The sequence below is a fragment of the Branchiostoma belcheri genome, unplaced genomic scaffold (assembly GCF_001625305.1).
Source record: "Branchiostoma belcheri isolate BF01 breed outbred unplaced genomic scaffold, Haploidv18h27 scaffold72, whole genome shotgun sequence".
NCBI classification, from domain to species: Eukaryota; Metazoa; Chordata; class Leptocardii; order Amphioxiformes; family Branchiostomatidae; genus Branchiostoma; species Branchiostoma belcheri.
The window spans coordinates 508795-527763 of NW_017804376.1; the positions used below are offsets into that span (position 1 = coordinate 508795).

The following is an 18969-nucleotide window of genomic DNA, read 5'->3' on the forward strand; positions in this document are numbered from 1 at the left end:
TTTGCTGGACAGGTAGACTATTTAGTCCTAAGTTATTGAATGCAGAAGGTGGCTAAATTAATACATTCTGGCTTTTGGAGGTATTGTCATGGGGGATTCTAAGTAATCTAAACTCTTATACGTGGAGTACCGAACTAAAAGATTTGGTCACAGGATTATTATATATTTTTGGGAAGTTTTTTCCTCCATACATTTCCGTTTGGCAGCTAAGGTAGTTTATTTTTAAATTTGAAGTAATTCAAAACTCTGATATGTCAACTTTTGGTCCTGGGATTATTACAATTTTTTTACAATATTGGTACGGTCCTACTAAAAAAACTTTTTCCTTCAAAACATTTCACTGTTTGGCAGATGGTTTAGGCCCTAGATTATCACACTTTTCCCTTCAAATTTAACTTTATTTCTGTTTGGCAGATAGCTTAATATGTCCATGATGGTCATCTAATCCCCAAGGGTTCTCATCTCTGGTGTGGTATAATTAGAAAGAGCCCGGCAGCGGCATTCACTGGCTCAGCCTACGCCAACTTCTCCCACAAAATTAAAAAAAAAGAAAAAAATGGAGTGTTGGACATATTGTGATATGCTGTTGTCGGGTTGTGGTTCACTGATTGGTTACTTTGTTGAATGAGAGACAAGATACCCTTGGTGGATGGATGCATTAGCTTGGACTTTATCTATTTTAATCCTTTAACCTAATTTCAAGGGCTTACATTGTACATCCCCTCCTATAGTAAAAAGGAATTTAATTTATACATAAGAATTGTGTGTTTTTTTATTAACTTAAATGAAAAGAAGTAGGTGAACTTTTTCAATGTACCTGGTACTCACTTTTTACAGGAAATTGAGGAAAATTCTCTCAAATTAGAATCAATGATTCGACCAAGGATTAACCCTTAATATGACCAATTCGAGCAGTAGTTTGCGACCCACGTTTGAGTTTGTGTTTTTAAAAAGGGACCCCCATATACCACATGCCAGTCTGTACATAACTTATAGCGCCAGTCTTAAGAGAGTTTTAGGGCTAAATTTAGGAAGTTTGGATTTGTGAAAGGATAATCATTTGACATACGAAAGTTGCAGAAATTGTTTTGCCTTATTATCACATGAAAATGTGTCTTAAAAGGAGGATTTTATCTAAGTAAGAAAATGTAGAAATTGCCTACCATGTGAAAATGTTGTCACGTCTGAGTAACCACACATTTGAAAAACATGTAACGTTATTCATGTCAAACATTGTATATATATATTGTGTAAATTGTATATATGTATATGGCCATTTTTTAAAAAGAGCGTATATATTTCAACATGACATTTGTGTACTCAGAAATAATATATAAATATATGTACATGTATATGTATATGAGTTGAATGTCCAATACATATTGTCTGTGTGACCTTGGAAAAGGAAGTGTTTGTCTTCATTGTTGTATTTATTTTCTAAGATTCCCAGAAGAGAACAAGAAATAACCATGCCTTCAAGTACCAGTCTGGGAGTTATCAAGCAAGGATTGAGGTGTTCAAGAATTCATTCTTTCCTAGATAATCGCAGAGTGGAGCTCACTGTCACCAAGTACAGTAGGGGCATTGTCATTAGATAGCTTTAAACAATGTCTAGAGTTAGATGTGTTAGGTGGAACAAGTCGATCGGTGTAATATAGCCAGCTGCCGCCGCGCCGCGTGCTTGCGAAGCTTGTGTGTTATGCTGAAAAGCGGTTATACCGGCTATACAGATACAGAAGGACACAAAATGTAATAAAAACAGTACAAGTACTAGGTTTTTCAAATGTAATATCATGGTGTGAATGAAAAATTCTTCAAATGAAGAATGACAGTGATATCATGATTATCATACTTTAATTTTCATAATTTCTACTTAGGTTTATTTACAACCTTCATATTCTCTCTACACCGATAATTTCTAAATAGTCATCTTTTTATATCATCATGGATGAATGGAACACTGAAACACAGTGCAAATTGTGCAGGTGTAACATGCCAGAACGTAACCCTGGACAGAATGTGTACCCAGGTACATTCTGGCTATGGGGTACATTTCATATTCTGGCCTGTTACACTGGTACCACACTCATGTTCAGTAGTGGTATTTGGAATGACAGACAATCCTGATTAAACTTGAGAAGATAGGAATTAATGACAAGGAATTTGTAAGCTGTTTGTCTAGGCTTGACGTGTCACAATCTGAATTTCACTATGGTCACACATCTGGTCCTTTCCTTTTTCAGTCCAGGTTCTCTAAAATTAAAAAAAAAAGGCCTATGCTGCTTCTTCATAAAATACTTAATTGCTAAATCTCCAGGGCTTGAGTACATTGACACAGTTGCACAAAGAAATTTTACTAAAAACAACAGTTACTTGACTAAGTCCGGTAGATACCTGAACTCTCACAGAATCCACATGTGTAGAACAATATTAATTTAGACAACTTTCAAAGTGCCAATTTCATGTAGAATCCAGATGCCTTTCGCACTCTAAAGTAGCCATTGTAGATGTCTGCAAACTTAAAGCTGCATTATGTGACATTAGGATGATACATGTACATAAAGCCAATTTTCTAGTCATTTCTTAAACAAACTAAGTTGAATCAACCCTGCTCAATTGCAAGTGCCATTCAGAAAGTGGAGGTGCTAAGATAGGATGCCTTGCAAGTGTCTAAGCTGGAAACACAGCTGTCAGCCATGTTTTTTGGGGGGTATTTTGTGGTGGTACCACAAACCGAGTGCCCCTTGGGTGAGCTGGTTTAGCACCAACCATAAATGTCAGAAATGTTAGATAATTGCACAAATATGTTGAAACATGGAAGTAAATTACAATCACAAGGAGATGTTGTCGATTAAAATACTTCCCTTTTTTGGTGCAAATATGTTTAGTAATATACATAATGCCCCTTTAATGCCAGCATACTGGTATGTGCAGCTGACTAATAGTAATACATGTACTAAAACAAATTTCTTTTTCAAACCATCACAAGTAACTACAGTAAATGTATTATGAAATAAAACCTTGGCTGGTTGCTTTGTTCTAACATACATGTCTCTGAGAAGAATCAATCTTCACTACACATTCAGAGTGACTATGAGGAGATAAAAAAACAAAACTTCCCTTTGTTTTGACTAAGCCTTGACTTGCAACTCCTGGACGTTCAGGGTCTCTTTTTGCGTTGCCCAGAATGCAATGCCTTTCTCGTAGTACGCTGCCTCGTTGACGAATGCTGGGTAGATGGTGCTTTCGCCCTCGTACTTGATAGTTTTTCCGTCCATGCTCAGGAACATGGGGTCTCCGGGCTTCAGGGGATGCCAGTCTTTGTCCTAGAAAAACATTAAAACCCCAAACCACGTAACTACATGTAGCGGTACAATGTAGCAGACTTCACACACAAGTTATAGTGCTGTGTACCGGTTCATTGTTCACACAGACACAGACACACACACACACACACACAAACTCACACACACACACATAGACGCGCGCGCGCACACACACACACACACACGCGCGTGCGCACACAGACACACACACACAGACACACACACACATACACTCACACACACATACACTCACACACATACACGCACACACACACACACGCACACACACACACACACACACACGCACACACACACACACACACAGATAGGGAGAGTGAGAACAGACCTGTAGTTCTGGATGGATCATTGCTGTCAGCTCATTGTCCTTGTTCCTGGGATAGTCCACCACGTGGAGGATTCGATACACCTCCAGTGTTGCAGGTGGGAAAATCTCTCCTGTCCAGAGAACAAACAGATAGAAATATGTAATTATTATATAGTGTATTGTTGATGGATACAAGGATGGTCCCAGGATACTTCCTTGGGGAACACCTGATGCTACTTTAACAGACTTACTAGAAATATCATTCTGATGGTCCCAGAATACTTGAATCAGATACATGTACTACTTTTATTGAAATGCCTTGTAAATGACAAAAATTCTGTCAGCTGACAGAAAGACGGACACTGGCTAGAATACTGATGTACATCAATGATTCATGGCAAGCCAGCTGACCTTGGTTGAACTTGTGGATGAAGTCGAGACAGGTGTGCACCAGTCGTTCATGTCGGAGGTAGACATCAGCCAACAGTACGCCCTGCGGCTGGGCACCCAGCTCTAAACCTGCACGGGAAAAAACACCCAACCTTTCATCACACAGTAATTTACTAATAGAATAGAAGATAAACATCATGTCTACACAACAATGAGAGAATTAAACTTAATAGACTTATAACAGCAATGCTTCCCCATGTTATACACCTAAGGTAAGTAGGTTGGGGCTCAGTTGGCAGTGAAATCTGACTCAAATTTAACTCAAATTCGATTTGATTTGTATAGAAAGGTAGGGGTGGCCTAAATCTGGTCAGACTGCTACCAAATTTCAGCCTACCTTTATTGGCTGGTGTTCGGGCAAAGGTTCTGAATGTGTCACGGGGCTTAGGAAACAACCTTGGGGTCTATCTTCACTTACCCCCGTGTTCATTAATGGAAGACAGAAAAAAACAGGATGCAAGGAAAGATGAAGAAAAGGACAGCCTACTAGTAGTTTACTGGGTGAAAAAGTGAACTTATGAAAAGGCTAAAAGACTATTGTGGTCTTTCAGATGTAATAAGATTTTTTAATTTTGACCTGTCTCTCTCTCTCTTATTTTCTCTACAAGGAAACTTAAAATCTTCATCTCTACTCACATAATCCATGTCTTGATACTGATCGCAGGCAACTTGGGCCATAATGTCCATTTTCTGTGGAAATGGGTAGGGAAGAGAGAGCATTTTGTGTTGTTACATATAGAAAACTGGCATCCAAATTTAGTCTTCATTTATATCTTCATTTACACAGACTTCAGTTGAAGAGCAGAAACTTTGTCTAATGTCTTGTGTTGTAAACTACAGTTCAAACCTATTTCAGAATACCAAGTCTACAAACACAGATGAAATTTCAAGCACTGACTTTACCCACAATATACTCAGAATAATGAATTAAGAAGACACTAAGGATGGTCATTTCCACAGGACTGAGACTGTTTTTTAATTGGGGAACCAATGAAGGAAGGGACCAAAAATGTCAAAAACCAAATTCTCTAAATGTAGGACAGGGGAGAAATAACAACTTAAGATAAAGAAGAAAAAAGGAAATGAAAGAAAAATGAAGCGAAGAGGCAAAAATTGGAGCATAAGAGTATCATTATTAAGCCAACAGAACCAATCAACTTCCAGGATCTTTTTCACCTTGTACTTAAAAACAAGCAAAACCAAGTTGAATGTATTATGCTTAAGGCGATTTACTCGCACAAAGAAACAAACAAACAAGACACAAAAAATTTACTTAAAAGTTTTTCACTCTGCGTAGGTGCTTACCTATCCCATGAGCACTCATGCTCGTTGTATCTGCCATCTTCAAATGTGGTGCTGGGTTTTCGGTGAGGAACACGGGGCACACCAGTCCTGACCATTGAACCAGGTACTTTGCCATCTGTAGTGTGAAGCTGTCCGTTGATGAGCCAATGATGAGACAGTTCCCCATGTTTGATGTCGTGTTGTGTAGATCAATGATGACGTCGAATGACTCCCCCTTTGCGCCAAACTTCTTGTTCAGCTCGACAGCTCGGTGGACCTCGTAGGGCGCAGTGCTCGGTGGAGCTTCCATACTGTAAAACAAATCATCAATCAACATTTTTAACATTGTTCCCAAAATGCCTAACATGTGGAAACAACTAGTACTTAACTGTACAATAAAGACAATGACAAAGACAAGCTTACACACAGTCAGACACATGCAATACTGAGGAAATGTAGATAACCTTTTCTGGGACCTTTGACCTGGCTTCCTGTCATTGTTCCCAAAATGCCTAACATGTGGAAACAACTAGTATAAACACAAGTACATACACACAGTCAGACACATGCAATACTGGAGAAATTAGATCCATTGACCTACACGCACACAGAAAGCAAAACATAATATACAAACTAGAAAGGTACTATTTGCAAAGCAAATGCATAATGTGTATCTTCGGACATGGTCTGCTCTGTTAAGTCTTACTCAAACACATTCACATACACACAATGTACATGTACCACTAGTATATGGTAACAGGAGCAGAGCAGACCATGCAATTGCAACATTATTGGTCAGGTCATAGGTCACTGTTTGGAGAAGAAGAAGAGGAAGAAACAGAGCATTAACAATATGTTTTCCTTTGGTAAACATAATTACTTTTACAGACAGAGACCACTAGTATTGAGGCAGTTGTATCGGCCAGCAGACTTAGATGGTTGGGTCATGTTTTGAGGATGCCCAAAGAACGACTTCCCAGATTTCTCTTGGACTGGACACCAAATCATGGGAAAAGATCCAGGGGAAGACCCAGAAAAACCTGGCTTAACAGTGTACTAGAGGACCTGAAGAAGATCAAAGGGAACAACAAGCTGGAGTTGCGTGAGGTGGAAGAGATGGCCCAGAATCGCCCGGAATGGCGCAAAATGGTACGCAAGAGACGAAGGAATCCTGACGCAGGCCACTCATCATAAGAGGAGACCTTATCAAGTAACAAGTAACAAGTAAGTAAACATAATTAATCACCTGAAGTTTTCCTGTGTGAACTGTCTGTTGAGGTCCACGTCGATGTACCGTCGGCAGCGCTCCACCGCGCGAGGGTTGGCGATACAGGGCACCGTCTGGAAACTGGGCCTGCTGATGGCCTCCTGGTTCTGCAGCCATCGCTTCACCAGGTACACGCCCGACATCTCGTTGCCATGGGTACCGCCAAACACGGCCACCCGCCGCACCACCTGGGCAGCAGACATCAGGTCAGAGGTCAGCTGGTTCTGCAGTTTTAACAGAGGGAAACCTGGGAGACAGAGAGAGAGAGATGGCTGTTACTTGTGTACTTTGAAGTGTTATACTTACAATACAGTAACTTCGATGTGTTGCGTCTGATAGAGAATTAGCTGTAGGTTTGGTGGTATTGTTACGTAGTATACTATACATTCAGCTGTCCAATGTGTGGTATATATACTAATTGAAACAGTCACACATGATGTGCATGTACTAGTACACACACGCATACACACATACACATGCAAACACACATGCATGATGCACACACACTGCACACACACACACACACACACACACACAATGTGCATGCGCACACACATAGACATGAACACACACATTAGACACACACACAGACACACACGCACACACACATATAGACACAGACTGACACATACGCACACACAGAGGATACAAGCCCAAAGCAGTACTTCACTACAATTCGGTGTCAAGTAACAAAATGTACAGATCAAAGTCCACATACTACAGTGCCGGTACCTTACTGGGGGAGGGGGGCGGTATCTCAACCTGTAAAGTAACGTTGATCAAAAATCATCAGATATCAAAATTACCAGACTTAAAACTGCCGAGAAGTTTCTCTAAGACCTACCTTCTCCATTAATACCAGTATTTATGTTGACACCGGTATGCAAGCCGACGTTACATGCCTTAGGTGGCTTTCTGCTGCTTGCCCAGACCAGCAAATTGTACTGTAACCTCTTCCGGGGTCAAACCCAAGGTACGCTATAGGCGCCCCCTGCCGACTTTCTTTTGTCACAACAACCTATTTGTGGCAGAGATTATCATTATCCGTCTCCCAAAAACAACCTTAAATCGGTCGTCATGGTCATGGAACTGGGCAATCGGTTTTCTCTGCTAAAAACGAAATGACGAGTTTTGATCTAAGGCCATGTTGATTTGACTATATGGATGACATCCTCTGGGAACCCCCAAACTAAATGCGAGCGTTCGAATAAAGAAAAAGTTTGGAAAAAAGTTGCTTTCATGATGCAATCTTGAAGTTGAACGTTGAACGTGGACATATTAATGTCATCACGGGAAACAGTGGGTCCTTCTCCTCCACTCCTCTCTGTCATCCATCAGTGAGCGGCCAGGAAGGTTGAACAAATGACACATGAGTATGGTTTGGTGAATAATCTGATCCATTTTGTTTGTATTTTCGTCTTTTGCGGTTGATTCTGGCATTCTTATCGTTTTCCAATATTTTTTGGCAACTTACGGTATACATTTGCAGATTTTGCAACTGTTTTGTACGATTCTTCACTATAGTATGGTTGAAAACTTAATTTTTTTGTTTGAAAACGCCGAAAATTCATGTGCGCGGGTGTTGTATATTATTATGGGTTCACCACACCACGAAGTGGTGTGGTGAAACCATATTGCTTTTTCTGATGTTTCTTCTCCTTCTCCTCCTCCTCCTGCCATATCTTTAAATGGATTCAGCTTCTTCATTTTAGGGCCTAAGGTCCTGAAATTTGGTATGGAGGTACAGTGGGCAAATACCCCTAGGCGTTTTTTAAATTTTTGTGATACAGGCTTTTAGAATGGTTTTATTTGAGTTTTTTGGCTGTATTATAGCTAATGTATTACTGTGTTAGTGTGCCATGTTTACCACGTCTGGGCATGAGTCATCACAATGGAATGCAGGGCATCAACCAATAGGCATGCAGCTTTCCTCTATACTTCTTGCTGATTGGCTGTTGGAATTTAACTTGATTAACACCTGCACACTGAGCATTTCCACCTGCACAGAGCATTTCTTGCTGATTGGCTGTTGGGATTTAACTTGATTAACACCTGCACAGAGTATTTCCATACTGACAGTATGGCCGTGTCTATACGGAACCACCCAAGGCGCGATTCGGGTAACTCACATTCCTCACATCTGGTCCACGTGCCACACACACCTGTGAAACCGTGTCCGAACACAATACGCTTGAGCTACATTTATTGCTGTTTGATGATAACACGCAAGGCGGCGTGTTATTAATGTCAGAGGTCAACGACCTGCTTGCTGATACCCCCCTCCCAGCGTATCTCGGCCGAATGCCGACGTGGTCCCGCCAGAGATGGTGAAGCTCGCCCTAGAACGGACACATTATTTGACCGTTACTGCTCTTTAAGTTGCTGCCACGTAAAAGTTGGTGTTGCATATAAAAAAAGAAATACCACTCCGTAATCCATGACCAGGCGAAGTCACATTGAAATCACATTGCGTTCAGACGCAAATCGCGATGCGGGGAAAGCGATTCGAAACCACCTCTAGAAGTGGCTTGGGATCGAGGCGCTTTCAATGTGATTTCGGAGCGTTCAGATGGAGCCACTTGAAACCGGCTTCGGGGTAAACCACATGTAAACCGCCTTGGGTGGTTCCGTATAGATACGCCCCAAGTCTTTATTCAAGTGTTTTGGTAGGTATTTCAAGCTTTTCTGCTCCAGCATTGGAATGCGGGGCATGAACGTTTTTTTTTTTTTTTTGAAAATCAACAGTTTGCATTATGCAATTAAAAATCCTAACCAATAAAGTAGGGAATAGCTATCCAACTGTTGTTTTAGTTGTATGTTACTTCATATTATAGTTATATCAATGTAAATCATTGTTTTCCCTTGTGTTTCTCATTCTTTCCCTGCCATGTGGTAAAATGTGGTGAACCCATCGCTGTATTTGCTCCAAAGCAAATATTGGCCTTTCTAGTTCACTAATATAATCACTAATATAATGACAAGTCTTGCTGCATTTATCATAAAAAAAAACAGCGAATGATTTATTTAATCATACCTTGATCGCAACAAAGAATCAGTTCACAAACAACTGGTGATTACATATACCGGAAGGAAGCGATTCATCATGTAATATGATACAAGTCTGAATATTGGAATCACTTAATTCATACTACATGTAATTTGAAAGGTCAATTTTCTGTACAATTTTATATGTTTTAAAGGATCTTTATTAACATGTTGACCCTCTGGGCAGTGACTCAAACTTCACAAGCATTGCTATGCCCTCCATTTGTCAGTAACATGCATAATACAATCAGTGCAATACATACATGTATACAATGTGCATGTGTTAAGGTAAATATCCTTTATATTATCTAGCCTTATCTATCTAGCCTATTTTTCTACAACTGCACTCAGCAAATATCAGGTTTTCCAGCATAGAAATCTCATGCTAGTTTGAATATCTTACAGCACAACGTATGTGTATTGCCTTAATATGTGATCAGAAAAAAAAAACGAACTGTTTCTTCTTCATTAGCTTTGAAATCATGGCTCGTGAACAAAATTATTTTGATAAGCAAGAAGGCAAACATTCATTTAGTAAATTGCAACTGTGTATAGCCACGATGAGTATGTATTGTTTGTTTTGAAAGTCCAAAAGGAAATAAACGTCAATTGTCAATGTATTGTTCTCCAAAACAGAACCATTGTTGTATGAATTTTGCAAAACAAGTATGATACAAAGTTTCATAAATGGGTACTAGTAAGTGAATTATAAACAGATGACTTACACATTAATTTTGAAAGCAAAAAAGTTCCTCAGATGTATCTGTATTTCCTGATACAATGGTTTTCAGGATCAGCTACAAACACATGTCCATCCTCTGTTACAGCCAACCCACAGGGAACCTTCAGTTTGTCCCCATCACTGCTAATGGTGGACACCCAGGTGCCGTCTGGGCGGAACACCTGAAGCTTTCGGCTGTGTCTTATACCATCATCACCCCCAATGTTTGCCAGAACTATGTTACCCCTGCTGTCAGCTGACACCCCGCGAGGAGCCCACATGTCCTGTGGCTGTCTGCCCTTCTGACCAAACTTATGTTGGAATTTCAGATTCTTGTCGAACACCTGAACACGGTGGTTGTGTCTATCTGCCACAATGATGTTGTCTTCTTTATCCACACAGACGACATATGGCTTGTCAAACTGCCCCTCCCCGTTCCCCCGCCCTCCCACCTGTTTCACCAATGCCCCATCAGCCTTAAACAGGGAGATGCTGTGTTTGCCTCGATCAGCTACAACAACCTTCCCATCGCACTGTACTGCCAGACCATGGGGGTCTGTACAATATTCACCCAGACGAAATTTGTGCTGCAGTGCTCCTGATGACGAAAACCTCTTCACTTCATAACCACCCTGCACCACTATGGTGCCATCAGTCTGAACTGCAACTGATGCAGGGTTTGTAGATGTTGAAAATGAGCAGCAAAACTTCCCAATCAGATCAAACACCTGAACACGACTGTTCCAAAAATCAGCGACATACAGCCTGTCCCCCATGACTGCTACGTCTATAGGCCAGTCAAACTGCCCCTGCTCGCTACCCTTTTGCCCGAATCTCAGCACAGGATCGTTACTGCGCACATCTACTGTAACAGGGGAACTCAATCTCACCTCTCCCCCTATAGTGCCACCCTCACCAAGTCTAGCACCACCCCTACCCCCTCTAGCACCACCCCTACCCCCTCTAGCACCAACCCCATCCCCTGTAGCACCATCCCCTCCCCCTGTAGCACCATCCCTCCCCCCTGTAGTACCACCCCCTGTAGTCACCCCCACCTCATGCTTCCCTGACGTTTGTGGCCTCCAGACTGCCTCAAACACACCCTCACTGGTTTCTGTAGTGTCTAATCTGGCACACTGCCCCCCAGGGGAGGTGACTGTGACTTGCGGAGTTCCCTGAAATTGCCTCGTCTGTGATTTGTAATAAATGACAGTTGTTGGCAGGCTTTCTGTAGGAAGTTCTGTGAAAACTACAGGCTTGCAAATCAGGGTCACGTCACAATGTGAGATAATATTTGCAGGTTGGATCAGAAATGATACCTGGTCATGATATTCTAGGGGTCTGTGCTGCTGAATCTGGTATTGGGCCAGATTTTCTAGCCTGGCTCCTAGCTGTTGCCTGCGTGTGATAATTTCTACATCATTATCTCTACCTAAGACATCTGTACAGGATTTCAGTCCTTCTTCCGTGGATCTTAAAGTCTTTTCCAACTCTTCTTTCTCCTGAAGCAGAGGTTCCTTCTGACTCCTCTCCATGTCTCTAAGTTTTTCTCTCATCTCTTTCTCCATTCTGTCCAGTTCTTCTCTCTGCTGTGCGAAGTGTTCCTGTATTTTCGTCTCCTCTATGTCACAGTTTGTTGTGATGCTGCTTAGTTCTTTATTAACCATGCTGCCAGTTTTCTTAAGAATTTTAGCATTATCTTTGGGGTTCTGTAGCAATGTCTGTAGTTCAGTCTTGAACGTCTGTGCGACTGTACTGACCTCCTGTGGATTGTGATTCCGTCCTCGGTGCTCTTTGCAGTGGCGGCACACGAGCTTGGCGCAGGGTCGGCAGTAGAACGCCAAGCGTTCGTTGCTGTGTCTGGGACAATACTCCGCCCGAGTGTACTGTGATCTTCTACTGGGGTTCTTCAGGTCATCTAGGGTAATGAAAGAATGACCCCTCAGTGCTCGAGTGTTTTCGTGGGCGATCAGGCATTTTCCACATAACAGTAGTTGGCAGTCCCCACATGTCCCTTCTACACTAGCTGCAGAGTCACACATTCCACAGGAGGCACGAGCTTTCTTACTGTTATGTAGGGCTCTGAAGTCCAGTAATTTCTTAACGTAGAGGTTGGGAGGAAGACTGCTGACACCTGCTCGCCCTAGTTCCACCTGGTGCTGACAGATAGGGCAGGTAAACTGGCTCCCCTCCTGCCTTCTTTCTAGACACCTGGAACAGAAGGTGTGCTGCTGGTGGCACGGCAGGATTCGTGGGTCTTCAAAGATTTCCTTGCAGATATCACAAGTCAGGAACTTGTCGTCAAACTCTTCTTGTTGAAAATCCGCAGCAGCCATGGTTGGACGATGGTTCTCTGTGCTTTCGTTGCTCCAAAATCCTCACAGAAGTCTGAATTTGTGAAGAAAAAAAATGGCAGGCAGTGGCGTTCGTGTAGGTGGGGTCAAGGTCTGGCATTGTATTTACACGCCTTGTTCTGCTGCCATGGGCAACCAGAAACGTAACACTACACCTGCTTGGCACAAAAGGCATCTCCCTACAGTAACGGGTAGTGCCGCGCTGTAAACACAACGCTATGCTTGTCAAAGGTCCCCATATTTACCTGCACCAAGAGGGTATGTATGTTTTCGGTGGCATTAGTGTTACTGTGTAGATTTTGTCATGAAAAACAGCTTATTGGCTACTAGTCCCCTCCACTACGCACAACCTGTACTCCCCCAAACTATTCATACTGAAAGAACACAGAAAAAACAACGTTCTTAACTGTTTGATGTTTATTCAGGCTAAGCACCAGCTCATGAGGGAATATGTGAGAATACACACACAATTAATCATCACAAGTGTATATTTATAATTACCTTATGCCTTTCAAACTTAGCCTGGTATCCAGTCTGATCGTGATTGGGGGTATTGGGGTGTTTAGGCCGGTTGTGTCTTCGGGGCCTCTAAGAGCTTCCCCCGCCCAGTGCAACAGACCGTCCCGGTAGGAGTGTTACGCTAATCAGAGACAGTATGCTCGGGGATTTGGTTTCCCCCAACACGATAGACTGTTCGTGGAGGGCTAATTAATCTCTCGTGAAATACACCGGGAAGCTTATGTGAGGCGGGCGGGCCAGAGCTCCGAGTGCGGCCCCGACCACGAATCAGACTGGATACCAGGCTATTTCAAACTCTCTAGATACGTTCACGTTCTTGATCTTTATTTTTAAGATGGAATAATTTCTGCTTGAACATTGATCTTTTCACAGACAAGCCATGTAAGACCTTAGAGAAACTAGACCGTTGCACATTACAAATTACGTACTAACTCTTAACTATACTGTTATCGTTCCGAATTATGAAAACCACACCCCTATAGGAAATCTTTAGTTTTGCGCTGCAAAGCTGAAGCATTGAAGCCTTTCTCACGAAATGTAAAACACGTGGCGGCCTGCAAATGTAAAACAGAATGAAGCTGTTAGTTGATACGATTCCACATCAGAAGATACTTTGTCTTTTAGATACTTTTTTTCATTCACTCATGAATTCACTCATTTATTCGTAAATTTCAAACAACACACCTTGATTAATCTACACTAAATTCATTCCTAATTTAAGCAGTTGTTTGCATACATATAACATTGTTTTATCGTCTTCCTGCACTCATACCTGCACGTAGATCAGGGCCTAGTGGTACCCTCTCTTGGTAGTCTCCATGGACTCCTTGATCTGCTCCTTGGTCAGGGCGATGTTGTATACCTGAAAGTCAATAGTTGAACTTTTAATTACACACAACTTCGCCGTCCAAATTCCTTACTCGAAATCTTTTTACAGTGACAGTTTCTTTCCCCGTACGGCCAAGCTTTGGAATTCCCTTCCTGACAAGTGTTTCCCACCAAACTACAATCTACAGGCTTTCACATCACCGCCATCTCTTGACATAGCCATGTTTCTTTCATACTTCTAGTTCAATGCCGAGAAGTGGTCGTATAGGCCTTGCATTGAACCACTCCGTTAAAAAATGTATATATACACAAATATATGCATATATCTATAGTGTCTTATTATAACTAGTAGCGTGGAAGAACATGTTGCACACCGCTTTAAAGAGATAAAGTAGGACATCCCTGCATGCAGAAAGGTTTTCCCAATGGTTTCCAGGAATCATTCCACTAAGTAAGGCTAGCGTGGGCATAGATGTGTGTCAGCAAAATTCCAGAGGTGTGAGACATCCCTGTAGACATTTCATGCATGTGGATAAAATTACTGTACAATTCCTAAAATTCTTGCACGCTGCACATAATACTGTACTATTAGGCTCCCCCTGAGGCGTCGCCAAAAACTCCACTGGATGTCTTTAAGTTCACAGTGTCGAGGATTGAGACAGAAGTGTACCTGCATGTGAGCGATGCGCCCCTTGAAGCAGCGCTTGTCCACACTTCCATTCAGATCCGGTTTACCGCCCATCACCACCTTGAAGTGAGTGGCCAGATCCACAGTCCCCACATCCTTATGGTGCACCTGTAGCAATTGCATTCAGAAACGTCTTAGGCCCCATTCCCACTAGGATAAAATTGTCCGGATCGAGGCGGTTTGATTCGCTTAATATTTGATCCGGCTTCAATCCGGCTTGATCCGGCTCGAAGCCTAATGTTTACCTTCGCATATGATCTGCTCTGGTAATTCTTACTCAAACACACACATGGTGACAGGATTTTAAATCCCTCCTATCATAAAATTGCAACATGACGTAACCCAATACCAGTTACCATGGTGACAGACGGTCTGGTTCCTGCCATTGACCAGGTCAGAGGTCAATGTTTAAAACGGAAGAAGGAACTGAGCAAAAACAATATGTTTCCCTTCGGTAAACATAATGAAAGAGGGTAATATGCTTTGCACATTCCTTACGGTGTTTATTTGCTGTCTAGTAGTGCATATAGCTGCCATGAATGATTATGAATGATTCTGTACCTCCTCAGCATCCACGTACAGAGTTGCCCGGCCTGTTGTACGGTCGTAGGTGGCCGACACGAACTGCCAAACCCCGCCTTCTATCCCGCCCTTAGTCACCTCAGGCTGCCCTTTGTGGGCGTCAAGACCATCGAATCTGGAGAGATCAGGGGGAAGAACAAAAGGTGAAAGTAGTCTTTTTTTTATATTCCAACATTTCATGACTAGACATGGTGACAGCACGCTTAAGTTATATCAACACCACCAACGCAGAGGACGAATACAGGACAAAGACAATACTCATTTTCACTTGAGTTTAGTGAGGAAAGTCGTGTAAAGTGCCTTTTCCAAGGGCCGGCGCCAGGGGCACAAGATCGGTGGCATGTCAGGACTCGAACCTGGGACCTCTTGATTCCGAGTCGAGCACGCTGCTACTACGTACGCCACACGACCCCACGACAAGAAAGTAGTCCCGTAGCCTAGCTTTTTTGAGGCCGTAGGGGCAGTGGGTTGTCGAACCACCATGTTAGTAGGGTATGGTATTGGAAGGCGGAGCCCATCCCTCTCCTTCCACCGCCTTTTACGTTCCAAACAGAAGTCAGGCAGTACCCATTTTTACGCTTATGCAAAGTCACACCCTTCAAAAGGTGCCAAAATATGCCACCTTGCGAGTGTGCCTAGGCCTCAGCCATGTTTGTTTACATTCTCGTAGTTTGTGGTGCCACCAAAATCTGAGGGCGCCTCGTGTAGGCTTTTTGTATACTTCCAAACATAAATGTCGACTATGTCAGAAATGTGAAATAACTGCACAAGTATATGTTGAAAAATGGACGTAAATTGCAATCACACGAATATTTCTTGGAATAAAATGTGGCCCGAAAATGTTCACAATGCTCCTTTATAGATGGAGTACGAAGAAAATGCCTTACTGAATGCAAATCTGGCTTTGATCAGGATAAAGCCAAAGGTTGACCCCGTAGTCATAGAGGCTGCTGTCCAGGCACCGCATGTAACTGAAGATCGGCCCCGCGGATCCTTCCTCGTCCGGGCGGATCCAAGCTTGTAAGGTCTGGTACCTTGGGGTGTCCAGGGCTCCGTTGTTTAAAAATTCTACCCGAGATTCTTAAAGATTGTACACGAGAAAAAATACTTAATAAAACAGATGTTACATCAATGGATGGATGAATGAATGAATGAATGAATGTAGGAAAGAAGGAAGGAAAGAATGGTTGATTAATGTAATTTCAGGTCATTTGCTTGTAACATAAGAACATAGGAGCCAAAAATGAAAAGAATGTAAGAATGTAAAAAAAATCCACTCTAACTTCATATCAATTTTCAGGTCATTTTGCCAAAAAATGGAAGAAATTGAATCCATCAAACGATTGGCAAGAGAAGGAGGAGAAGGAGAAAAAAGCATAAGAAAAAACAGCACATTTCATCCATAACCAGTATGGAGTGAAGTATAAAAATCTTTACCGTAGGTCCCGGCGAAGTAGTAGGCTCCTCCAGTCTTCCCCCCTGGTCCCTCCGCCCTCTCAGTTCCGAACTCCACACCATGGTTCCCATATCCACTGACGTCACGGGCGCCGTGTTCAGTATTCAGAGGCCAGTAGCCGACTAGTCCAGACGTCATCTATTATAACATTAGTTATTGCAGTTATTCAGTATGCGGTGTCATCGTCTATCGTTTAAGTCGGTATCTCTAGTTGGACATAGATTTTAAATGCAGCACATGTGTTTTCCTTCACATGTCTCACGCCGTAGTATATGAAATGCTTACTACTTTATACTCTTTTTAAAAAGTATGTGTATACTGTATTCAGTTAAGAGTATATACTGTATTCTTATCAATTACATCAATTCTTTGGCCATATAGGCCCATATCCACTGATACAATGTAGATCAAACTTGTTCCCGGATCGACTCGGCATTGCAGCACCTCACACCCACCCGCCCTCTCGGCCCATCCCTATGCTCTAACTACATTTTTTTTTTTGGTTTTGTATTTTGTAATTTTTATGGTGGCATGATGCTTCCCCTTTGTGCCTACCGATGTGACTAAGGTTACGTTAGGTTCTGCCGAAGTGCTATGCACAATACATTATGGGTTTCGCGCAGATGCAGTACGTTCTGCCAACGTGCTCACTTTCAATCCGGGCATGCATGCACATCATCAGGTACATGTATCTGCACACGTGAAAACGTGATGTTGTAGTGTCATGACCGCATCTCGGGTAACCCCCCGTGTGCCCTCAAGGCATGGCTATGAAGAGCGTCAAGTGATAATTAAGCTTTACTGAAGTTTGATACAAGTACCATCCGTACTGTACACGCGCAAACGTGAGGTTATCGTCATAATTCCTCATTTGACATCTCGTGTAACCCCTCGTGTGCCCTCAAGGCTTGGTATGAAGAATTTAACGTCGAGTAAAAAGCTTTACTGAAGTTTGTTACTAGGGAGGCCGCATGCCCGTAGAGCGTAATCGGACGTTTTAATTCTACTTAGAGCGTAGACGGGCCGCTCTAGTTCAACGTAGAGCGTAATTGGCGCATGTTGCGTAGAGCGTAGGTCGCCGTTTTCATTCTACCTAATGCCTTATACCTAATACAAAAAATCTTCCTTTCATTATGAAATCTACGTGGTCATGAAGGTTGAACAAATGACACAGAGTACGATAAGGCGAATAATTTACTCTTAAAATTAATTTCTTTACATTTTCGTCTTATTCGTTTGATTTTGGTATTCCAAGGAGGGTATTAGGAACTAGACATCTCAGCACGCGATGCGAGATGTTAAGAGACCAACCAATATAGTTGACAAATTCACATAGTCAAGAAAATTTCATTACATGCAATCTCTCCATAGAATAATTCGAACACAATTTCGCGCGCAACGAGTGCGCCGCTCTCGAAACTTCAAACACATGTACAGAATTCAAATGTTGGAATTTTTGTTTAGATACACTAAATTTTGGCACATTTCGAATTATAATGTCTGTTTTCTCGGGTGGGTATGGCATTAATTAAATACAACACGGTGTATTCCGCATCACCCCCGGTCCCAGCTCTCCCGCGGATTGGACTGCGCTCCGGCCTTCGGGTGATCCGACCCGCGGTCGGGCTGGTACCTCGGGCGATAGGGAATACACCGTGTAGTATTCTATATTTATCTTGGTTACTGAACGAAGCTATTAACTCACGATTATATCGGGTGCCCGTTGACTGTTACAAAGCTACGGAGAGTTGTCTCAACGATGTGTTCTTGTCGTGTCGCCGTGACAAAGTGAACTCTGACAGACTTTCAGAACATATTTTATGTAAAACAGACGATTTAGGGGAGTTGTCAAGAATATGACTCATTCGGGCGTTCATTGGTCAAAGCGTCTGGGCCTTGGACCTATAATCAAGTGTGTAACAAAAGGACTCGTCTTCTGTTCGGTTTCTGTCATTTATCATACTTAATGATGGTTGGACAGGTACACGTGCGTCTGGTCTTGTCAAATCGGGGTTGCTCCGTTTTGAACTGGGATGAACTTGCAATAGTTACCCAAGCAAGTTACTTTGAAATTTTTCACTTTGCACAGTGGAATGAAATACGCTGTATTTGCTCGAAAATGTC

The 18969-nt window shown here is 42.3% G+C and overlaps 2 protein-coding genes across 2 annotated transcripts; both read right to left on the reverse strand.

Moving 5' to 3' along the window:
* Positions 1-2469: 2469 nt before the first annotated feature.
* On the reverse strand, positions 2470-7608 carry LOC109485041 (aspartoacylase-like). Its single transcript, XM_019788435.1, has 6 exons — positions 7497-7608; positions 6659-6899; positions 5407-5732; positions 4063-4170; positions 3673-3782; positions 2470-3326 (listed from the first exon to the last, which is right to left on the reverse strand). Exons 2-6 carry the CDS (start codon positions 6853-6855, stop codon positions 3132-3134), a joined length of 936 nt encoding a protein of 311 aa, XP_019643994.1. The 5' UTR covers positions 6856-6899; positions 7497-7608; the 3' UTR covers positions 2470-3131.
* A 2813-nt stretch (positions 7609-10421) lies between these two features.
* Positions 10422-12858, reverse strand: LOC109485034 (E3 ubiquitin-protein ligase TRIM71-like). Its single transcript, XM_019788427.1, has 2 exons — positions 11431-12858; positions 10422-11310 (listed from the first exon to the last, which is right to left on the reverse strand). The coding sequence occupies exons 1-2, from the start codon at positions 12752-12754 to the stop codon at positions 10451-10453; spliced, it is 2184 nt and encodes a 727-aa protein (XP_019643986.1). The 5' UTR covers positions 12755-12858; the 3' UTR covers positions 10422-10450.
* Between the last annotated feature and the right edge of the window lie 6111 nt (positions 12859-18969).

Bases quoted from the DNA above. Each gene is read 5' to 3' on its own strand.
- LOC109485041 (XM_019788435.1), bottom strand. From the start codon at position 6,855: ATGTCTGCTGCCCAGGTGGTGCGGCGGGTGGCCGTGTTTGGCGGTACC. The intron at 3,783-4,062 runs GTCAGCTGGCTT...TTCTCTGGACAG, and splicing joins CATCCACAAGTTCAACCAAG to GAGAGATTTTCCCACCTGCA. The intron at 3,327-3,672 runs GTCTGTTCTCAC...ATGTTTTTCTAG, and splicing joins TGATCCATCCAGAACTACAG to GACAAAGACTGGCATCCCCT.
- LOC109485034 (XM_019788427.1), bottom strand. From the start codon at position 12,754: ATGGCTGCTGCGGATTTTCAACAAGAAGAGTTTGACGACAAGTTCCTG. The intron at 11,311-11,430 runs GTGCTACAGGGG...CTATAGGGGGAG, and splicing joins TACTACAGGGGGGAGGGATG to AGGTGAGATTGAGTTCCCCT.